Source organism: Haplochromis burtoni, unplaced genomic scaffold (genome assembly GCF_018398535.1).
Source record: "Haplochromis burtoni strain Fernald_Lab_line unplaced genomic scaffold, NCSU_Asbu1 Contig_66, whole genome shotgun sequence".
Taxonomy (NCBI): Eukaryota; Metazoa; Chordata; class Actinopteri; order Cichliformes; family Cichlidae; genus Haplochromis; species Haplochromis burtoni.
In genome coordinates this window covers 2,320,330-2,341,194 of record NW_024582427.1, presented here as the reverse complement: position 1 = coordinate 2,341,194, position 20,865 = coordinate 2,320,330, and the positions used below count along the sequence as shown (strand labels likewise).

Below are 20,865 nucleotides of genomic sequence, written 5' to 3'. Positions count from 1 at the left end.
AAACATTCCTCAGAGATTTTGGTCCTGACTTGATAGCATCACGGGATTGCTGCAGATTTGTCAGCTGCACACCCATGATTTGATTCTCCCATTCCACCACATCCCAAAGATTTCTGTTGGATTGACATCTGGAGACTTTGGAGGGGATTTGAGAACAGTGAACTCACTGTTTTGCCGAAGAAATCAGTTCACTCAGTTCAGTTCATATTTTGTGCCTTTATAAATGCTCTTCTACATACCTTGGTCAGATCGAGTGGTTATTTCACGAAACTGCTACTTTTAAATATCCAAGTATTTTCATTATTGTGAAATATTGCTATTCCCACAGGAGGAGCTAAACAGCAATTTACTGATATAATTTGAAGTATTAAAGATGATTTCTTTGCAATTTTGGCCAATGCTGTCGCTGTCCACTGGACCTCATGTTTGGTCTTCTGGGGTTTGTAGGCTCAACTCATTTATTCTGAAATTTCAGTGTTTAAAATTAGGCTTTTATTCTGAAGAGATCCTGCTGCCGGCGGAAGTCGTGGCATGCACGTCATGGCTGCCTGTCTGAAAAATCTGTAGCTAAACTTTCACTTTGTTCTGAAAGCACAACGATTATGGCGACGTTTTTCGGGGAAGTGCTGTCGGTTTACTCTCGGGCTGTGGAGGAAGACGACGACGAGCTTGATGAAAATGAGGAGGATGAGCAAATCCGCAGAGAGCTGGAGGAAAAAAGGTAAATAACTAGCTGTAGCATCGGGGAGTGAACGCAGAAAAAGCATGCAGAGGGGAATCGGGTTTAGTTAATCTAGCTAGTTAGCTCGCTGAAATGCAGAGATTATTGCCAGTGAAATACTAAGACGTACAAAGGTATGCAGACCATATCATCCCAGTTTAAGCATTTTCTTACTCGGTCAGCTGGATGGATATCTGCCGCTGAAGCTAACTGAGCTAACATGACACATGAGTTTTCAGTTCACCCATTCAAACAGCATTTACACACGTAATGCAGGAACCAGTTTTTAACACTTTCGTCAAGTGTACAAAAAGATATGGCAACATTGTCATTGCTATTATGCCCTTAAATACGGAAATGGTTAGTAATAATAATAATGATAATACAGAAACTTAGTAGTCAAACAAAACGTTAGGGTAGTGTCAGGAAGGGCATCCTCAAGAGTGAGATTTCCATAAAAATCAGTCAAAGCCCGGTTTATCAGTGCTGCTGATTGAAGACAGAGGAAGAGAAGATGTGTGTTTGGAAGCTGCCAGAGAGAAGGAAAGGTAGGAGGTGAGGGTAAGGACTTTAAATGCAAAGGATTTTAAATGTGAAGCTTTCAGGGTGACGGAAAGAGGAAGACAACAGAGAAAAATAATGGATGCAATGAAGGAGGAGATAGAGGGTTGGTCTGACAGAGGAAGATGTTAGGTTGGAAGGGTGAGATGGAGGCATTATCCATTACAAAATCATGAAAGTATTTGTATGTGTAGTTTTTCCAGAATTCGTTCTAGAGAATAGCACATTTTAGGAATGATTTCATGATTCTTTTATGTAAGAGGAAAAAAATATATTAAAATTAGGCTTTTTGAAGCCAGACCAACACATTGTGTGATGACAGGCAAAAAGTAGACACGTAGATTTTTTTATTTTGTTTTTTGTCTTTCTTTTCATTCATTATATAGACAAAAGTTCATGTTACACCTCCAGGAGCTGCTCATCTATAGAAACCTGTAAGCACACAGTTTTTGTGCTGATGTTAATGCCAGGGGAAGTTTGGAGCTCTGCTTTCAATGAGCAAGCAGCGCGTAGGCGACGTTTAAGCTCTGTATGCCTCAGCACTCAGCAATCCTGCCCTGTACATGATTTCTGAATGCTTCCCAATTCCCATAATATCACTTAAAGTTGTTCATGGAATATGGGAGGAAAGAAATATCACAAACTGTTGCAACAGTGGCGTCCTATTACAGCAATACACTTGATTTTAGTGATCTTCGTAGAACGACGTGTGGAAGGCTGTCTAAACATCTGAGTTTAAATATTTTGTTCACTAAGCCCAGAACCCAGGATTGGCAGATCTCATTAGGAGGAGCAGTTTTATAAATGTATAAAAATGTTGATTGGGGGAAAAATCTTTAAACTCTTTCTTCTCCACAAAACCAAACAGAGAGGTTCATCTGCACTGGAGCCCTGAAGTCTCTGAGTCGCTGAAGTCTGGAAACAAGTTGCAGTGTTCAGACTTCATCCTTGCTGTGGGACAAAATGCTTCCAGTAAGTTGCTGCTGTCTCTGTCCTGTCTGCTGACTCACCTGTGATTGGTTTAACTGGATGCCCAATGTTATTACACATTAAATGAATATTTAATATCCCCGTCGGGACACTGGAACATGGTGGACCAAAATGTCAGCTCAGAGGCAGTAACAGAATATTTCCAAGAATCTTTTGTACTTTTAAAAATGATGACATGGGGAGCGAGTAGGTTATGGTGCTAAAACACTGCAGGAAATATAATGCAGACAGTCGGGGATTTGTGTTTTGATCATCACTTAATCTGCATCTTATTTTCTCAATTATTCAATGAGTCTTAAACCTTTGAATATGTAGTTTTTAATTTTTTTTAACTAACTGTTTTCACTGAGTTGGTGACTGTTTTATTTCTTTGAAGTGAGGTTTTGATCCACAGCTGTAGGTGGCAGTAGGCCACGCCCCTCGGCAACACTAACACTGTATACTACTGTGGACTGGGATAGCAACAACATGCATTTTGGTGATCTGAAAAAATTCAGTTGACATCAGATCTTTTTCAATTCAGTTTTATTTATATAGCACCAAATGACAACAATAGTTGCCTTAAGGCACTTTATATTGTAATCCCAGTTAAATAAACTTATTAGTTTTTCAAGCCTACCTTCAATATCTTAAGTCTGGACTTTTATTTTTGCTCATAATCTTTCCTTTTGCTATTGTTCCCTTCCGTAAGGGATACCAGTAGCGCTCTTGTTATTTCATGTTTCCTATTTGGAAATAAACACTTGACTAACTTGTGAGCTTTCTTTTAAAACTGAGAGACTCTGTCTGCACAGGTTTTCTGTCAGTGCACATCCTGTCCACGCCAAACTGGGATACAATCGGACGTGCGTCGGCGTGGAACGAGAGGAGCCGAGCTGTAACGGGGCAAGGCTGCGAGGAATCAGCGTGTGTTTTCTACAGACGCAAGGACAACCCAACAGTGAGTGACGCACCGAGCGGGGCAGCACTTCAAAATATATCTGAAAGCTCCTGACGGTCGAGAACTCGATGATCATTCAGTTTAATGGGTTTGCTCCTGAACTTCTGTTTAATATTTTTCAAGTGCTGTTTGAGATGTTCGCTCATTTATATCAAGGGTACTTTATAATGGCTGTGGCCTGTTCGCTGTCGAGCTGCAAACAGATGAGATATCATAAAAGAAAAATCTGAATAAATTACGTGCAGTGCAAGAGTAAAGAATGAAATGCTGGTTCTGTTACAAAACTTGGAAGAGAGGCCATTACACAGAGGATTAATGAACCCTGGTAATCTAGTGTCTGTTGTCAGAGTTATAACCGACCGGTTGATTGTGTGCAGAACCGCCTGCCCTCAGCCACACGTGATTCAATCGAGATAAATGTAGTGAACGGTTGCTCCTGCGCTGCCGAGGAAGCTTCAGATTTATCACGAGTGTCCTGCTGCCTTCAGGTGGCTGCTGGGATTTAATGTACTGGGGGACCACAGGAGCAGCTGTGGACAGCAGATACCGCGACAGTTGGCCATTAATTTAAAGATCACTGATTTACTAAAAGTCCTGCTAGCACAACCTTCATTTTTAATGCTGATTTAAAGGGTGGGGAGTGTGTTTTAGACAGTAGTTGGTGTGTGTGGTGGAAAATAATGCAGCAAAAGCAGGGATATTAAGTCTAAATAAAGCTCTCAGTTCAGTGTAGGATCAATAAACGTGATTTTTCTTTGAAGAGTCGAGAAGCCTGAAGAAGTTTGTAATGCGTCCACTTTAATCAGTCATCGGTGGAAAGAAAACTTTAATGTGAGTTAGAAGATAAATCATTGGTTTATGTTTTTTGATAAAGGCAAAATACCCAGTGTTTGCTGACCTCATGTTCCTGATTGAAATCTCTGACAATTAACTGACTAAATAGTAAAGTAATGCTCTAACGTAAGTGTGTGTGTTGAATCAAACTAATTTAGCTACGTATTTAGTGGAAGGGGTGGCTACAGCCTGTCCCCTGTCCTGGAGTGAGAGGCGGGTTACACCCCGGAAAAGGTCACAGTTCATCCCAGTGAAAGACAACCATTCTCTTTCACATTCACACCCAGTTTAGCCAGTTTAGAACCACCTAAACTCATCTTTGTCTTTCCGTGGGGCCCCAAATTTTCCGGTCCCATGTCTTTCAGTGTTAAGTACATTCTTCTTTAATGTTTTGGGTGGCAAACACCTTGTAGGTGGGTTTGCAGTAGTATTAAAAAACAAAACGAGAGACACTATATTCAAGACAAAAAATGGCCACACAAACTTCTGGATTATTTGAATATTTAAGAATCCATACTTGTGGGTCCTCTGGGTGTTTAGTTTGACTTTAATTCAACAACTTTAACTAATTATTGCAGAGCTTAAAATGTTGATTTACTCTTCTCTGATTTAAACTCATTTAATCAGTTAGAATATGGGGAAATCCTATTGCATTTGAATATTAAAGGTCTGAAAATGTTTAGTTTTTTAAAATTATGAAAGTTGCATAAAAAGTTTTATTTTTCTTTCCTTGAAGGTTTTGATATGCCAGGTGTCGTGCTACGTTGCAGAAGACCAGCTTTTTCAGTGGACAGAAAAGGTATGTTTAATGAACTAAGCGAAGAACTGCAGGGAGATTGTGTTATGTTGTTAACCTAGACTTTTTTTATGATGTGAAATGTGAGCCAGTGGTTGTTGGCGACCCATTCTGAGGACTTGAGCTGAGCATTTTTGACACTGAATGCTCATAAGCTAAGCCCGATTTACAGAAAGCCCTGCTTCATGCAAGAAACTACCGGCTGAGCCTATAAACTCAGATTAGAGAGGTCAAATAAAACTTTTTACAGCAGTTGTCCCTTGAAGTTTAATGCATTTAAACTTCAAACTTTCATCATTTATATACAGTTTGTTTTTTCTTTGTGCAGAGCCCTCCAGGCCAGCATCTGCTTCTCAGTCTCTAAACAGATTTTTTTTTTCTTTTAGTTCAGCACAATTTTATTTATTTTTTGTTTCACTTGTGAAGTACAACAGCATCATAAAGCATAAGGTTTGCTATAATATACATTTACCAGTATCTCATCCAGGCATGATCAAGAAGCTCAGATTTTTAGACCAACCAGGAGAACTGGGATAAAGTGTGATCTTGTGATGGTTGTTGGTGCCACACAGGCTGGTTATAGAGATCAGAAACTGCTGATCTCCTGGGATTTGTTATAGTGCAAAAGCAGGGTAGCATCTCACACACTAAACCTTCAAATTGGCTACAGCAGCAGGAGACCAAAGAAAATTTCACTCCATTTGGCTGAGAACAATAAACTAGGCTGTACTAGACACCTGCACACCAAAACAGAAGCAAATTGGAAAAATATCAACCGGTCTCACGAGTCTCCAGTCCTGCTGCCAGAATTTGGTGTAAACAACATTGATCTATCCTGCTTCGTGCCAAGTGTTCAGGCTGGTGGTAGTGTGGAACATTTTCTTGGTACATATTAGGTCCCTCATGTGTTCAGTAATAAATCAACCACTGAGTGTACAGTAATTATTTATTTACTGGCTTTTTTTTTAACCACACACTGAGATTACAGTGAGACATGGTGGTTTTTCAGCGTGACCAGCATGGTTAAAGTGTTGTTTGCCTGACTGTGTGTTTCTTTTGTCTCCTGTAGGTGTTTGACTGTCTGCAGCTCAGAGAGCTGAATGTGACGGTGCTGTCAGACACCTCTGTGGCTGATTATAAGACGGCAGACTATCTGGGTGGCAGCTCCGCTCCCTTCCTGCGCTCTCTCCACACCAGTGCTTTTGGTGATCAGCCTGTCTGCCAGTCACTGGAGCAACCCAACATAGTTACTGGACTTGCAGCTGCAGGTATTACTGTTGCACGACTGCGTGACTCGGATGTCTCAGACTTAAACTGTTTGTACTTCTTTTTCTCTCTCATTTTGCAAACGCACAAGGAAAACCTACAGACGCTGCATAAAAAAAAAATGCAACTCTGCTTCCCCAGTCGTGGTATTGCTGTGCAAATTTAGCAGAAAAAAACCCTTTGATGTTTGATTGAATGGCAGCTTTATTCTTACAGATGGGTTAGGGAGGCATTTTCCTTTAACCCAGATTTCCTGCCTTCTAGGCAACCTTTCCTAAGCTATTTTGGTGTCATGTGCGCCTCTTGTTTCCTTTCCATGTTTGAAATCAACACCTGCCAAGCACCAGATTCTCCTACTGAACAACATATACATGAATAAATCTCTGATAGGCCAAAATCAGCCAGAAATATAAGCCAGGTGATTTACTGGTCAGGCTCTAGTTCTGCAGACTGTATTCCCATTCTTTATAAATTAATGAAAAAAACCCTCTACAGAGTTTCTATAGAGTCTTATGTGTTAACTCAGGAGTTTTATCCTACTTCTATAAGACATTTATCTGAAACAGTGTAGATGACCAGGACAATTACTGTGAAAAGAAGAAACCGGAAGAAGTAATTTTCTCACAGACATACAACAAGTCATGTTTCTGGTATAAATTAGGCCTTAGCAAAGGAATTACCTCAAACGTTTTTCATGACCACCAGAGGGCGACACCTGTGCTTGCACAAACACCCCAGTACTGTAGAAGTCTGAGTAAAAGCAGCGTTCGGCCCCAACCTCTGTTTGCTTATGAGTTTAAGGGCTTGGTCATGTGATTTGAGTCATGCTGACTAAAACATGAAGCCCATTTTGTGAATTTTGTTCTGTTTAAATTTCAGAATGGTTTATCTGGCGTATGCTCATGCTAATGTCTTGTTATTGACGTGTCACTGGGTTGTGAGCATGCGGTTTCAATCACATCCACACCTTGCCCACTGCAAAAGGTTTCAAGACACCAAAGCTCAGTTTGACGTCACAGTAGCTATGTCCATCTTTTGTATCTGGGCTCTGTGGTGTAGTGGTTAACACATACATGCCAAAACTCCCTGGATGGAGACACAAGTCCAGCCTAAAGAGGTCACAAGTTAATGCACTCAAAGTGCTGGTCAAAGACCAGATTAATGGGATTATTGCATCAGGCAAGCTGCCTCTTTCCACTGTGGTGACCCCTTGGGAAATAAGCGAGGTGCTGAAAATATCTTACTGTTCATTGTGAACTGAGATCAGTGTTTTAACTTAAAAATATTTTCACTTCCTGTGTATGTCATTTCCAATTTGGTCTTGAATTCCGTTTAAAGTGGCTTTAAGAAGGTGCTTTATAAAGACACATATTTAACACCTATTTCTGCTGCACAGCACCAGTCTTTCTCTTCAGTAATGGGACAAAGTGAAATAGGCTGTAAAAGTGCTGTAAATAAAGCTTTAGCTGTGTTTGTTTCCCAGCTTTTCTTGTTGAAGTGTCCTTGAGTAAGATACTGAACCCCAGTTTGCTCCTGATGTGTGTCTGTGTGTGTTTGAGAAGTCGCTTTGGACAACAGTTTCTGCCAACTGAATGAAATGTGGTGCCATTAGGCTCCTCTCCACTCACTGAGAACATAAAGTCCTGCATCCTGATTTTTGGTGCGAGTGCTCTTAAAGACGCAGGTTCCAAACAAACAGATGTATCATCAGGAGATCACTGGACGGTCACGCACACCTCATATCAATAACCTCGGTGTCTTCTTCTTCTTTGTGCTGTTTCATCAGTACTGAACCACTGCCAGGTCCACCGCATCGCCGCTGTTGTTTACCAGTGTTACAGTGATGTCATTGGCCCTGACTCTGTCACCATGGAGACCTACAAGCCTGTATTAACCAAACTTGGCAGATCTATACAGGTGAGCTGTTTTTCCTTTTTATATCTGAAGAGGCTTTTAAAAAGGTCACAAAGGAAGGATGCACACGAATGTCCTACATCTACTGAGCCGCTCTCTTGGCTGAACCCCAGTCGATGACGCCACTGCAGGTTTTAATGCTGATGGAAATAGAGCTGTAAAGTTTGAGGAGCAAACTTTCAAAAGTTTATTTCAATTTTAAGGTCTGTCTTTCGAGCAATAGCCACAGTCAGAGCTCCCACAGGTCATTTAAAAGTCACAGATAGTGAGTGAAACTGAAAGAAAGTGTCTCCTGAAAAGGTGTGTGATTAAGAGAAGTCATAAACACTTTCATTTTGTAAATAGGTTGCTCAGCATTTGTTATTTTGTTGTCAAACTCTATTTATTTTAAGATTCACCTACATTTTATTTATAGAGCAACGCAATAACCTTACCATATAACAAGACATGTTATATGGTAAGGTAAAGACCCTGCAATAGTACAAGAGGAAACCCAAATGATCAGAAGATTACCCATGAGCAAACACACAGCGACAGTGGGAAGAAAGAACACCTTTTTAACAGGAAGAGATCCCCAGCAGAACCAGGCTCAGAGAAGTGATGGGAAAGAGAAGAGAGACAAAGGGAGAGCAGAGAGAGATGAAGACAAAGCAAACTACAGGAGTGAGCAGACAGAATTTAATGCTATGCAGTAGCAGTGTATAGATGCATTGTGAATGAGAAGAGCAGAGTTGAGATTGGTCGGTGCATCATGGGAAGTCTCCCAGCAGTCTGAGCCTGCAGCAGCATTAACTACGGGATAGCTCAGGGTCACCTCTTCCAGCCTAACTATACCCTAACTGGGAGCTTGTTGCACAAAGAGGGGCCTGATATCAAGTTAACCAGAAGCCAGAAAAGCAACGTTATAACAGAGACTCATACAGAGTATTTAAAACAATAGGAAGCGTCCACTGTATTTTCTGTTTTTCTCCTGTTGTTTTTTAATGTTTAACATGTTTTTGGGCTTTGTGGTGAACTCAATCTCCTGTTCCAACCCACTTTAGGACATCTGCATAGATCGCACACTGATAATCCTTCACAAAAGATGCAAATGCAGCAGCACTAGTTTTCAGCATGAAAAGGGTATTTCTAATTTTAGCTATATTGTTCTGATAAATAAAGGTAGTCCTAGATGGGTTTAATCCATGTTAAAGAACTCCTTCTGGTCAAAAATGACTCCCGGGCCACAAGAGTGAGTGTTCGGTTAGACGTCTGTGAAGGTTCTCAGTCATCGTGGTGGAGAGAATCTGGGACTCTCCACCATTTGACTCTTAGAACTGAAGAAGCTTCTCGGATGAGAAGTGAAACGTCTTCAAGCAACTTAAACAAGTCCAGACGCTTTTCTTTCCAAGCTCCTTAGACTGTCTGGTTAGACCTTTGAGATTTCTTGTAGACACAGTTCACAATCTAAACTCATGTGAAACTTCTGTAGGTTTGCTTTATTACGAGGATCATTAACTGCTTAATCTTGTCAGTAATCACATTTTTGTTCATCAGGCCTGCGTGGTGGATAGCTCTAATCCATACAACACCCATGAGCCTTGACGGCTTGTTGCAGTGCAGGAGAGGCAGAATCAGAATGGAAGCCAAATGAAAGCGCTTCACTGTTGAATTTATCTGAAATATGGTTCCCAAATGAAACCAAACCCAGAAGCAGGGATTCCAGCAGCAGCTTGTGTTATAATTTTTCTCTTTCAACCTTTAAGATTTTTGATTTGATAAAACTTTGCAAAAAAGTGCCCTCGGAGTCTCAGATTAAAATCTCCCAAGAAAGTTTTAGGTTTGCATGTTTGACTTATTATCAACGATCCTTTCCGATGCAGCTGCTCTTCCCTTGCTGATGAATTATCCAAGAGTGATTCATGCTCCAGCTCTGACTCAGGCAACATTGTCTTTGGTTACTTCACAAGTCAGGTGTCTAAGATCAAAGAAGATTTGTTTGTTTTTCCAGCAAATTTGTCAGTGCCTACTGTAACGATGGAAACGCGCTTTATTTATACCCGAGATCTCTTTTATATACTTTGAAACCCTTGCAAGTTTTTAGAGAACATCAGTCATCAAATCCATGAGGGTTTATAAAACAAAAAGCTGTATTTAAATGAAACGAAACTGTTTTTCATTTTAATTTCCTGCATTTCTCTTTCTCCTCAGCTCGATCCGTCTCCAAGCACAGATGCCCTGCGCAAGTTTGTCAGGACCACCGACCTTCAGAGCAATCTTTATATCTGAGTCCGTGCTGCACCCTCTGTAATTCTATTTTTCTGTCGTAAAATGCTGTCATTTTTTTAAAATAAAGACATTTTAAGGAAAAAAATATTAGAAATCTTTTAAGTTTAATTATTTACTTCAGTCTGTCCATAAATAATAGGTCCTAAAAGTTTCCAAAGAAATGCAGATGCATACCAAGAAAGCTGTTGCAGCTTTATGGAGAACATATATAAACTTTTAACTTGCATGTAACTATTTTCTTAAGAATTACAGGCTAAATCGTTCCACAAGGTGATACAGACAGTCCACGTAAAAACATTTCCATCGGGGATAAAAACAGCTGAGGTTACTTGAAACTACAGATTTGTAAACTGCTCAAAAGTTTCCTCCGTTTTCCTCCCTCTCTGATTCCTGAATAAAGTCAATTTTATAAATATTTTTATTGGGGTTTTTTTTTCTAGAGAGTCAGATAAGTATTTTTTGAATGCATATAAAATTTGGTACAAATATTCTTGGATGAAATCTGTCAACCTTTGGTTCCTTCTGAGTTTTTGTGCCTGCAAAACTAATAACACTCCCAGATTAGTGAGCCTTGAAAAAGCATGTTTGATAGACGTGTCCTCTGAGCTATAATCTCTTGCATTAATCTCACATGAAGTTATTAAGTGCTATACATATCCTTTTGGGCGAGCATGTCTCATTATTCCCACTGATCTCCTGTCAGCTGAGCATGCTATGGCAACAGCAAAAATAAGCCCAACAGTAGCTGAGAAGGGCCTATATTTCCATTTTATGGCAAGCACAGTTTCATTTTGGTGCAGAAAAAAGACAAAACTGAAAGCAACATGTCACAAAGGCAACAAAATGCTTTATTATAAAGTCTTCTTACACATTTTCAAGTTATATGTATGCATGTAATCATTGTTTATGAAATTATTACTATAATTTATGAAATGGACAGATTGGAGTCGTTTCATTTCCCAGTGTGTGGGGATGACAGCCCTGCCAGTGTTTCCTCCTGGCCAGATGGGGGCAGCAATGCGCCGGTGAACCCCAAAACGCTCAAAGAAGTTGAAGTGAGCGAAACTCAAACAAACCAGTTGGTCTAGATTGTGCACAGGTCCTCGTAACAGGTGCTTTAAAAAAATAATAATTTTTTTTTTTGCCATTTAAACAGTGGAGATCGTGCATAATAGAGTCGATGTATGTGCTGTGTCTGTCTGTAGTAAGCCTGCGTAAAAATATTGCTGTCTGTGGGTTAGCCCTGCTTAAAACGTTAGCCTGGTTACCAGGCTACCAATGAATGCTAACCGGGTTATAGCTCCTAAAAACGGCAGGAACAAAGCTCCAGTCGGGCGGATGAAGGAACACCGAGCCTTCAGAGCCAGCAGAGTGCTGGCTGAGAGGAACCAGGCGGTGGTGGCGGTGGGAGCCTGGGTGGAGGGCGGACAAGACTTCGTGGAGCATCCGGCTGTAAGTTTGGATGTGGAGAAGCTAACTGCTGACAGTTACTGTTTGTTGACATAAGCTCTCCTTCCCGTCTCCTTTCCATTTAAATTTACTTCATACTAAAGAACTATCGATATATAAGCAAATATTCACACCGGAGGAGTTTAATCCATTGCAATTTAGACATTTATTATAACTTATTAATGTTGGGTGGTCTTAATCTAAAATCACTTTTCACTTTAAAATTATGTTTCTAAGACATTTCACTGTCATAAATCACCCTGATGTTCATCTCCACCTGCTCCACCCTGCTTGCACGCTCTTTTTTACCTCTCATGTGCACTGTCTGCTGGTGTGAGTGGTCATCCGCCTTCGCTATTACACCTGTCTCCTTCTCATTAACACACATGTATTCTGTCTCTCTTCTACTGACTATGAATGAATGGGTGCACTTGTGATTTGGTAAGAAAAACCTGGAAAATTTCTATTTAAATTCCAACTGTGCAAGATTATAGACTTATCAATATCAATATAGACACAGGGGGATTTTACATTAATTAAAGAATAGAAGGACATTTAACTGGCAAGTAGACTTGCCCTAGATGCAAATTTTATATAAGGTTAGCTGGTGCAAGTCTTAGTTGCCCTTGGTTTTCTTCACTACAGTATTCGAAACTAGTTTTCCTGTGTCTTGGTTTAGACTCTTGCTTTGCTGACTGATGAGCTACAGGCAGAGAAGAGGAGGGAGAACGAAGAGAGCCTTCAGCGTTTTCAGGATGAAGTGCGCCACCGTGTGGCACAGAAAGCACATTTGTTCAAGAAGAGACAGCAGCTGCAGACAGATCCAGTGGTAAAAAAAAAAAAAACTTGACTCAAATGAAGTGTTAATTATGTTCCTTTCACCCCAGATTCCCAGCTGAAATTAACACTGCAGCTAACCAGATTTATAGCTAACATTATTGAGTTATTTTGACTATCATTTAGAAAAGGTAAAACAAATTGTAATGTACTATCATTGTCATTGTTAAATTTATCAAATATATTCCAGGTGTTTTATTACGTTTAATATCTAATTAAATGGCATGTTGATTATGTTGATGTAACATAAAACCCTTAGATGAAGCAGCTCCTCATATCTGAGAAAACTTTGTGAAACCACATTTTAAACACACGGATAGCTGAGCCCTCTGATTGCCTTTCCTGCTGCTGCTGATGTTGTTGTCTGCTTGTCCTGTATTGTTGCATATGGTGTATTTTTTGTCCAGGTGACACCTGACATGCGAGTCATCTGGACCCATCGTGAAGGTGAGACGGTGAGAACTGCTGCACAGCAAAGGGTGATGGAAAGGAGACCTCAGGAGGTGAGATATTAGTAAATAATTACAGGTACAATGTGTGCACCCTCCAGAGAACTAAACTTTAGTGAGATGTGAGTTTTAGATGTGCTTTCAGCTTAGTTGCTTTTTAGGGTAGGATGGTAGTGATGTTAAAAATGGCAAAATAGTTCAGTTCAGTTACTTCAAGTAGGTGAAGCTGAGGCCTAGCAGACACTGATTGGCCACGGCTGCCTATTTAGGACCTCCTGTCAGTCACAGGACGACACCCTAACTTTAAGGCTTAACAAAATCCAAGCAGATGAATTATAAAATGTTCACCCACCATACAGGTGTCATTAAAGGGGGTAAGTATCCATAGAGACCAAAACTGTAAATGTGCTCATATAACATGTGAGTCTATTGAGACTGACGATCTTTCGCATCAAGCCTCAAATGGCCTTTAGAAGAAGTGCAGTTTGTTGCTCCATTTGTAGGCCTCAGAGGTTGCTTTCCGAAGTCTTTCCTGATTATAAGAAGCTCTTAAGCCGGTATATTTTTTTGTCCTTAATGACATGTTGATCAGAGACGTGTGTGTGGGTAAGGTGTGGCTGAGAAATTTAATGTAATGTAGATATTTACAAAGAGAGTCTGCATTGTTTATTATCCACCAGGGGTGCATCGAGTTTTTTAAAATATGTTTTAAAAGTATTATCATTGAATTCAAAAGACATTTATTTGAAGTTTGCAGTATCTGCCTCAAACGTCCATCTATTTGTTGAGACCTTGTTATCTGTATATGTTCTTTTTCTTTATTTTTTATTGTGTCGGATTGTTTATATTTTGCAGTGTGTAAAGTGTGCTGTTCTTGGATTGCAGAAGGATTCCACTGTTCCTTGTGTGACTTCACACAATGTGACACTGATTAATCTGGATTTGTATTTATTTCCACAATTTTCCAGTCTGCTGAAGGCATGAGGCAGGTCAGACTCAGACTGGCTGCCTGTCAGGTGATGCAGCAAGAGGAAACAACGTCAGAACTTCCTGGAGGCAGCTGGAACATCTCTCAAACGAGACATGTGAGCGCCTGTGTCTCATGCTTGTTCCTCTTTTCAAACCCATAATTCCATATTCGGGTTATAATTAAACATTTCCCCCTTCACCTCACAGAAAGCAGAATCTCATGCTCTGGGAGCAGAGCAGGATGCTCTAGGAGAGGAAGATGATGTTGTCTTCACCAGTCGACATGAATGTCCACTTGTTCAACAGAAGGTGACTGAATATTCAAACTGTGTCCCATGTTTATTCCTTTCAGTTTTTAATGGTTTTTCTTAACGTGAAATTCATTATGTCCACACATTTACCGACCAACTCGGCCACCACATAGTTACAGATAAGATTAAATTATTTGGAGCATTTGCACTGTAAGATGTTTTTTTTTTTAGTCAAAAACCAACATTGAAATTCAGTGAATTTGGAACTTGCTGTACACCTCCATTAAAAATTATCTTCACTTCACTTTGTCATATAGTATTTAAAAGATGGATGTAAAACCTCTGGATCTTAAAAGTGAAGCCTGCATGGAAGTACCCTAATACTCCATTCTTTCTAATAGTCAGCAGGGGGTGACTCCTGGTTGTAAAAAGAAACAAGTCTATGGAAAATGACCCTATGCTTCCTCCTCAGTCACTCAAAAATGAAGATAAAGCTGGGTATATTTAGGGCAGGGAGCTGGACAAGCCACTCAGAAATGGGAAGTTGAATTAATAGGTGGCTACATGGTAGCTACACCATATGTAAACAGGCTAAAAACAGCAAGATGTAGATAGTAAGTTTGATGATCAGGCAGTTTACCGATTACAGCAAAGGTCAGAACTTGGCTCTTTGCGATGTGATGGTAAACAGGAAATCTGATGCTTTAACTGTTGGTGGATGTCAGGCTGAAAGCTCAGTGCTAGGAAGAGTAGTAGGCTTTTCTCCTCTTCTCTATTGCTGCATTTTTAAATGCCTTACATAGTGTTTATTGAGTGTAAATCGTTGCCCTTAATGTTAAAGTCCAATGTGGATTCTTAAGAATTATTTTGCCTACATGGGATGGCTAGAGCATGATGATAAACTCAACTCTTTCAACCCACAAAGATTAGATTTGATTACCTCTGCTGTACCTTTAATGATGAGTTTTGATACTTTGGTGTATGCCGATAAAGACGTGGTTTGACGGCCATTAGAAAAGTTCCTGGGTTGCTGCACTGGCAGAGTCCATCCTCACCAACGTCCAGTTATTCTGTTCCATAAGCAGGTCTGAAAGCACTCAGTTCAGCAAAGAGCTTCAAGGGCTAAAGATTTAAGAGTGAGCCTCTGTTTCACTCTTGCCAAAAACACGTATAGTTCAAAGTTTATGAGCATGATATAACGCCTCAAAGAGCAGAATTATAAGCCTGAAACCAGGTCAGGTTTCATTATTTCATTACAGGCTGTAATGTTTAATTTTACCACATCAACATCATCATCATCATGATAATGACGTGGATGTGTGTGAGGTTAATGGAAAAAATATATATAAATATAATGTCCAGTTCCCTCTCACATCTTGTGAATCATTATAAGCTCCAAACAAGGACAGTAACATAAAGTAAGGCTTAATGTCAGGCTTCCTCTGTCTGTACAGATTTTTGCTTTTGTTTTTGTGTTGACTTGTTTTCACAGGAAATTGAGTGAGCTGTCAGCTAACCACACAGATGTGAGTTTAGCCTCAGGGTTGTGTGTATCTTAAAAAAAAACAGTGTTTCGAGATTGTGAGTGTGCTGGATGAGTAAACCTGTGGAAAAAAAACTAGAGTGTTATTAAAATTGTCACTTGTTTTAAATGTTTCTCACTTTGCACGCACCTTAACTGTGGCATAACTTCAATCTTTACCAGCTGCAGCCTGTACATATGGAGTTATGCATATGAATGTTATACATTTTCAGTGCACTACACTACCTTGTAATGCTTTTAGTTGCTACTGTTGATCCATCCATCCATTCGCCTCCACTTATCCTTTTCAGGTTTGCAGGGGGCACTAATGGGATCAATGGGATTAATGGGATGAATTGGAGATAAATATTGGCCAATAGAAAAGGGATAAGATGCCAGCAAAAAAGTAGAAAGTTCTTTATATTTATTAATTTATTTATTTATTAATGGCAGAAATATTTCAGCAATAAGTCATAATCAGGGTAGCCTAATACAGACAACAGTCACAATAAGTCAGGTTAGATTCCTGTAACATTCCGAAATCAGAACTCTAATTATAAAATAAAACCAACACAACATACAAAAATACAGTTTTTGAAAAATAGTATCAAGACAATATCAATATACACACATAATCTATGATGTTAAAATCACTAGACATAGGAAAAATAAATGTGTAAAAATATAAATATAATATATGTAGGCAGAAAGTTAACACTAAAGTTAACAGATGTTGAAAAAATCCATAAATATTCTGCAGCTAAATGACAAAAACATATATTCAATATCAAATATCAGTGCACAAAAGGTATCCGCTTACATCATAGCTTCCCAGTTTAGACATGGGGGGATTATCTCCTGGTACAGCAGAAAAGCAGAAGGATAAATAATTATGGCAATGAGCCCTGACTAGTATTTCTCTCAGGTTTTTAGCACAAATTGATTTATTATTGAACAAATGACCTGTGGAAGGGTCACCAGATAAAATATGCCAATATTTACTGATACTTCTTTGTAACTGTTAAGATAAAGGAGAAAATGTGGTGGCAAACACCACACTTTTGAGCCCCTCCTTGAGAGACATTTAGGTGTCAATAAGTTGCTGCTCTCTATGTTTTTGACTCTCTTTCAGATAGAGTCAGGTCTCTTAAAGCTGTAACCTCTAATGGTTACAAATATCTCAGGCTTGTTCTTCAAAGGCTTTTTTGTATATTATGCTTGTGTCTTTTTCTTTTTTATGTTATGATTGGCACAGTTTTGCTTTCTTGGAGGCGTTTTTCTTTACAGATGTTATTCATTAAGTAATTATTACTTATTATTAACTAATAGCATTATTACTTAATGCTAAGTTATAGCATTAAGTAATAAGGCACTACTTTTTGATTGGTCAAGGAATCTAAGCTGGCTTTTAAGGGAAGTATTATCCAATAAATACTGTACAAACTTCAGTATCTAATTAATAAAGGGAAATATAACAAAGTAGCTCTGTAGCAGAGAATAGGATAAGTCAGAGATTGAATGTGCAGGAAACTCTTATTAAAATGAGTTCTTATAGGATGTGTCAACATTAACCAATAATATAAAGTCAGTTTTTTAATATTTGAATATCTATTTATGCTTATAAACTGATGTTTTGGAGGAATACATTTTTATTTTTATTAAAAGAAATGTTTGTTTAAATGTCAACTTTTTGATAATAATGTGCTTTTAACACCTTCATACATACATTACTTTGGCTGAGGGTCAGTAGATCAGTCTTCACTCGTCTTTATTTTATTTGTATGCTTTTCAGGGAAGTGAACGTCCACTGTGGAATCCTCAACAATCACAACCTGATTCGGGATTCACATCCAGCTTCAGAATCTGGCCTCTGACTGACCAAGAAGAACTGAAAAGACAGGTAGGAATCAGAAGCATGCACAAACCTTTGGCTTTACTGGTTTGATGTCAAACGTCACAGACAGCTTGTTTGTCTCTGCAGCGCCAGTCTCAGTTCCTGATGCACCGCCGCCTGGCCATGAACATCGAGAGAGAGCAAGTGAAGGAGAACAAGCAGCACAGGAAGCACCTGAAACAGACAGCAAGGTGAAGAGAGGACAGGCGTACCATGCTGTATCGCTTCCTCTTGTGGTTTGGGGTGTTCCATTAAAGTGAATCTAAATCCTGAGATCTCTCTATAAAGTGTCAAACAGCAGATCTCTCTAACATGACACATTTTCACAGTAGAGGAAATAAAAACATTTGTTTTCTTAATTGAACAGTGAGCTTGCTTGGAATACAATAGATATCCAAAGTCATTTAAAAAAAAACCTCCTTTAAACTTGAATTACATGTTATTGTCAGTGAAAATCTCCTTTCGTGTGTTCCTGTCTTCACTGAAGGATCAAAGCAGAGAAAGAACAGATGCGTCTGGAGGAGGAGAGGAAGCTGGAGAGAGTTCAACAGCTCGCAGAGGCCAAGCAGAAGCTGGAGGAGAGGGAGCTGCTGATTCTGGAGCGACTAAAGCTTGAGGAGGAGGAGAGAGCTGTGGAGTTACAGAGGAGGAAAAGAGAGGAGAAAGGCAAAGTAGCTGCTAGGTAATTAAGCAAGAGAGACTCAACTGAATATACCTAATGCAATTAAAACAGGAAAATCCACTGATGTTTAAATGTGGAAGTCTGTTTGCAGTCATTGGAGAGTGCTACTTGATTTTTATTTAAGGCTAGATTTTGTAGCCTCCAATAGGATAACAGATGTAAACCTGCTGCAAACCTATTTGAGAGACGGGGGGTCTATAGGGTTAATTTTCATTTTCTGCCACTCATCTGGAGTCGCATATTATTTCTCCCAATCAGTGTTTTCTGCCTCTTCCTGGCTAGAGTCTGGTCCATTTCCAGGTCCAGTGAGATGTGGTGTATAATCAATCAAGACATTTTTGTATATTGACAAGTGATCAGTAGGGGAAGGGGAGAATGTGAAGTCATCTCTATGGGGTGAAGAGTTAAATTTTACTTTCTAATTGTTTTTGTGTTGTTAGAAATAAAATGAGCTTGACTGTAGCTGTGACTTCAGTAATAAATATATAATAAAATTGATCACATTTTAAGTCCCAGTTACACAAATGGGAAAAGTGATACCCCCTGTTTGTAAGTATGACCCTCACAAACCACTGTTTAAAAAAATGTATGCATGGCTTTGTGAAGCTGAACCTCTCCTTATTATTTCTGCAGGTTCATTGAAGCTCTGAGAGCTCAAATGAAGGAGCGAATGTCTCAGGTGAAACTGGAGCTCCCTCCTCTCTGCTGCTGTGCGTCCTCGTTCTGGGACTCCCACCCCGACACCTGCGCTAACAACTGTGTTTTCTACAATAATCCCAAAGGTGAGGAATTCACACGCAACCATCTGCTTGCATACTGAGCTTCAATCCAACTACATGAAAACATTTTTTTGTTCTGCAGTGTATGCCCAGGCCCTACATTCAGCATTGGCGAGTTTGGATTTGCAGTAAAAGGAAGCTGATGTCTGGCTGAAGGTCCGGTCTCAGATTTTGGAAAATCTTGTGTACGTTTTCTAGCCTACGTTCAGATCAGTGCTCTCGCTTAGCACTGAGGAGTCCAGGACATGTTGAGCCTCCACAATAGAAGAGATTTATATGTTTCAGTTTATTGTTGTCTTCCAGAAATAAAATCATACGTTTCACGTAGCTCTAAGGAGGGAATCCAGAATGATGCTTTTACTCTGAAATATCTCAATGTTTTAAAGATGATTTGGTGCACAGATTGTTTTCTAAATGAGCAATAACAAACATGATGTTTCTCTTTGCCTTTGACTCCTGTCTTTGCCTGTTGCGTTATTATCGGATCATCTTCACTTTCCCCAGATCTTTGATTTTAATACTTGGAAAACTGATCATGTTTTCACTGAACAGTCAGATTCCTATATTTATTCTGCTGGTTGTGAAGAATGACATGGAGTATAAAATTTCCTTTTGAACTCTTTTCCTTTGTTTAATTATTGCTTATTAAAGCTGACAGAAATTTGCTTTGATTTATTTATTGGTAATGAAGGAATTTGTGCAGTGTCTTACTCTGTGTATGTAGTTTTAATGGCGGTAGTTAATGTGCTGAGTAAGCAACTAAACTTGAAAATGTCCTTGTGAGGATTTGCTGTTTGTTGTGTGGGTCAAGAGTCACGTTGACCTGTTTTAGGACTCCATTTAACAAATAACACTTCTGTTATGTTTTTTTTTGTTTTTGTTTTTTTTAATAAATGTCACTTTCTGTGGTAAATACAAATTGTGAAATGGTGTGGTCTGCTTTTAAAAATTGTATTCCTTTTTATGATTTTGTGACTGATGCACATTTATATGTTTTAAAATGGTGATAGTTATTTACACTTTTATTATTTTTAACATCAGCTCCAGTTATTTTTGTTACATTGTAGTTACATAGTTGTGTAGCTCATTCACTGGCAAAATATCAGACTCACTGGCCCTTTTGTTAGGTCACCCATTCAGTTGCTTGTTACATCCTTTAATTTTCCAATCACATGGCAGCAGCTCAATGTATTTGGGCTTGTAGACATGGTCAAAACAACCTGCTTAAGTTCAAATTGAGGACCAGAATGGGGAAGAAAGGTGATTTAAGTGACTTAACATGGCATGGTTGCTGATGCCTGACTGGCTGAACTTTATATTTTAGAAACTGCTGATCTGCTAGGATATTCCCTCACAATCTCAGGAAATTACAACAAAACAGGTAAACCAAAAATGATCGATAGAAGATTGGAAAAGTGTTGCCCATAAGGTCCCGTTAGGCTTTAACATGTTTTTCATTAGTACGGACTCGGATCACCTTCGCCACGACTGGACTGATTTTCCTTATTACAATGGAGTAACTTCCAATGTGTTGGGTAGTTGTCATAGCAACGCGTCCTAGCGTCCCGCGACGTAATTAGTATGCGACACGAACGCTGGACGTCCAGGGAAGAATATACCAGCGCTCGGTCTGTGTCATCAGACTCAGAGGACCACGGCAATTTTTTTGTAACCATTTCCCTCTGCTTGCTCGGGGTTCCAGATGCAAGGTGCAAATAATTAAATGAATGTACATTTTAGATT

The 20,865-nt window shown here is 39.4% G+C and overlaps 2 protein-coding genes across 3 annotated transcripts; both read left to right on the top strand.

Moving 5' to 3' along the window:
- The first annotated feature begins 506 nt into the window (after positions 1-506).
- psmg1 (proteasome (prosome, macropain) assembly chaperone 1) lies at positions 507-10,707 on the top strand. Its single transcript, XM_005923168.3, has 7 exons — positions 507-721; positions 2,151-2,254; positions 3,067-3,212; positions 4,783-4,845; positions 5,912-6,110; positions 7,895-8,025; positions 10,213-10,707. The coding sequence occupies exons 1-7, from the start codon at positions 603-605 to the stop codon at positions 10,288-10,290; spliced, it is 840 nt and encodes a 279-aa protein (XP_005923230.1). The 5' UTR covers positions 507-602; the 3' UTR covers positions 10,291-10,707.
- A 108-nt stretch (positions 10,708-10,815) lies between these two features.
- ccdc15 (coiled-coil domain containing 15) lies at positions 10,816-20,041 on the top strand. Of its 2 annotated transcripts, XM_014333829.2 has the most exons (11): positions 10,816-11,402; positions 11,607-11,742; positions 12,419-12,568; positions 12,984-13,079; positions 13,994-14,110; positions 14,202-14,303; positions 17,560-17,667; positions 17,749-17,852; positions 18,149-18,343; positions 18,977-19,125; positions 19,205-20,041. In XM_014333829.2, the coding sequence occupies exons 2-11, from the start codon at positions 11,629-11,631 to the stop codon at positions 19,252-19,254; spliced, it is 1,185 nt and encodes a 394-aa protein (XP_014189315.1). In that variant the 5' UTR covers positions 10,816-11,402; positions 11,607-11,628; the 3' UTR covers positions 19,255-20,041. The 2 variants fall into 2 exon arrangements, with proteins under 2 accessions (XP_014189315.1, XP_005923228.1); XM_005923166.3 differs by having other exon boundaries at positions 10,816-11,742.
- Positions 20,042-20,865: the final 824 nt, after the last annotated feature.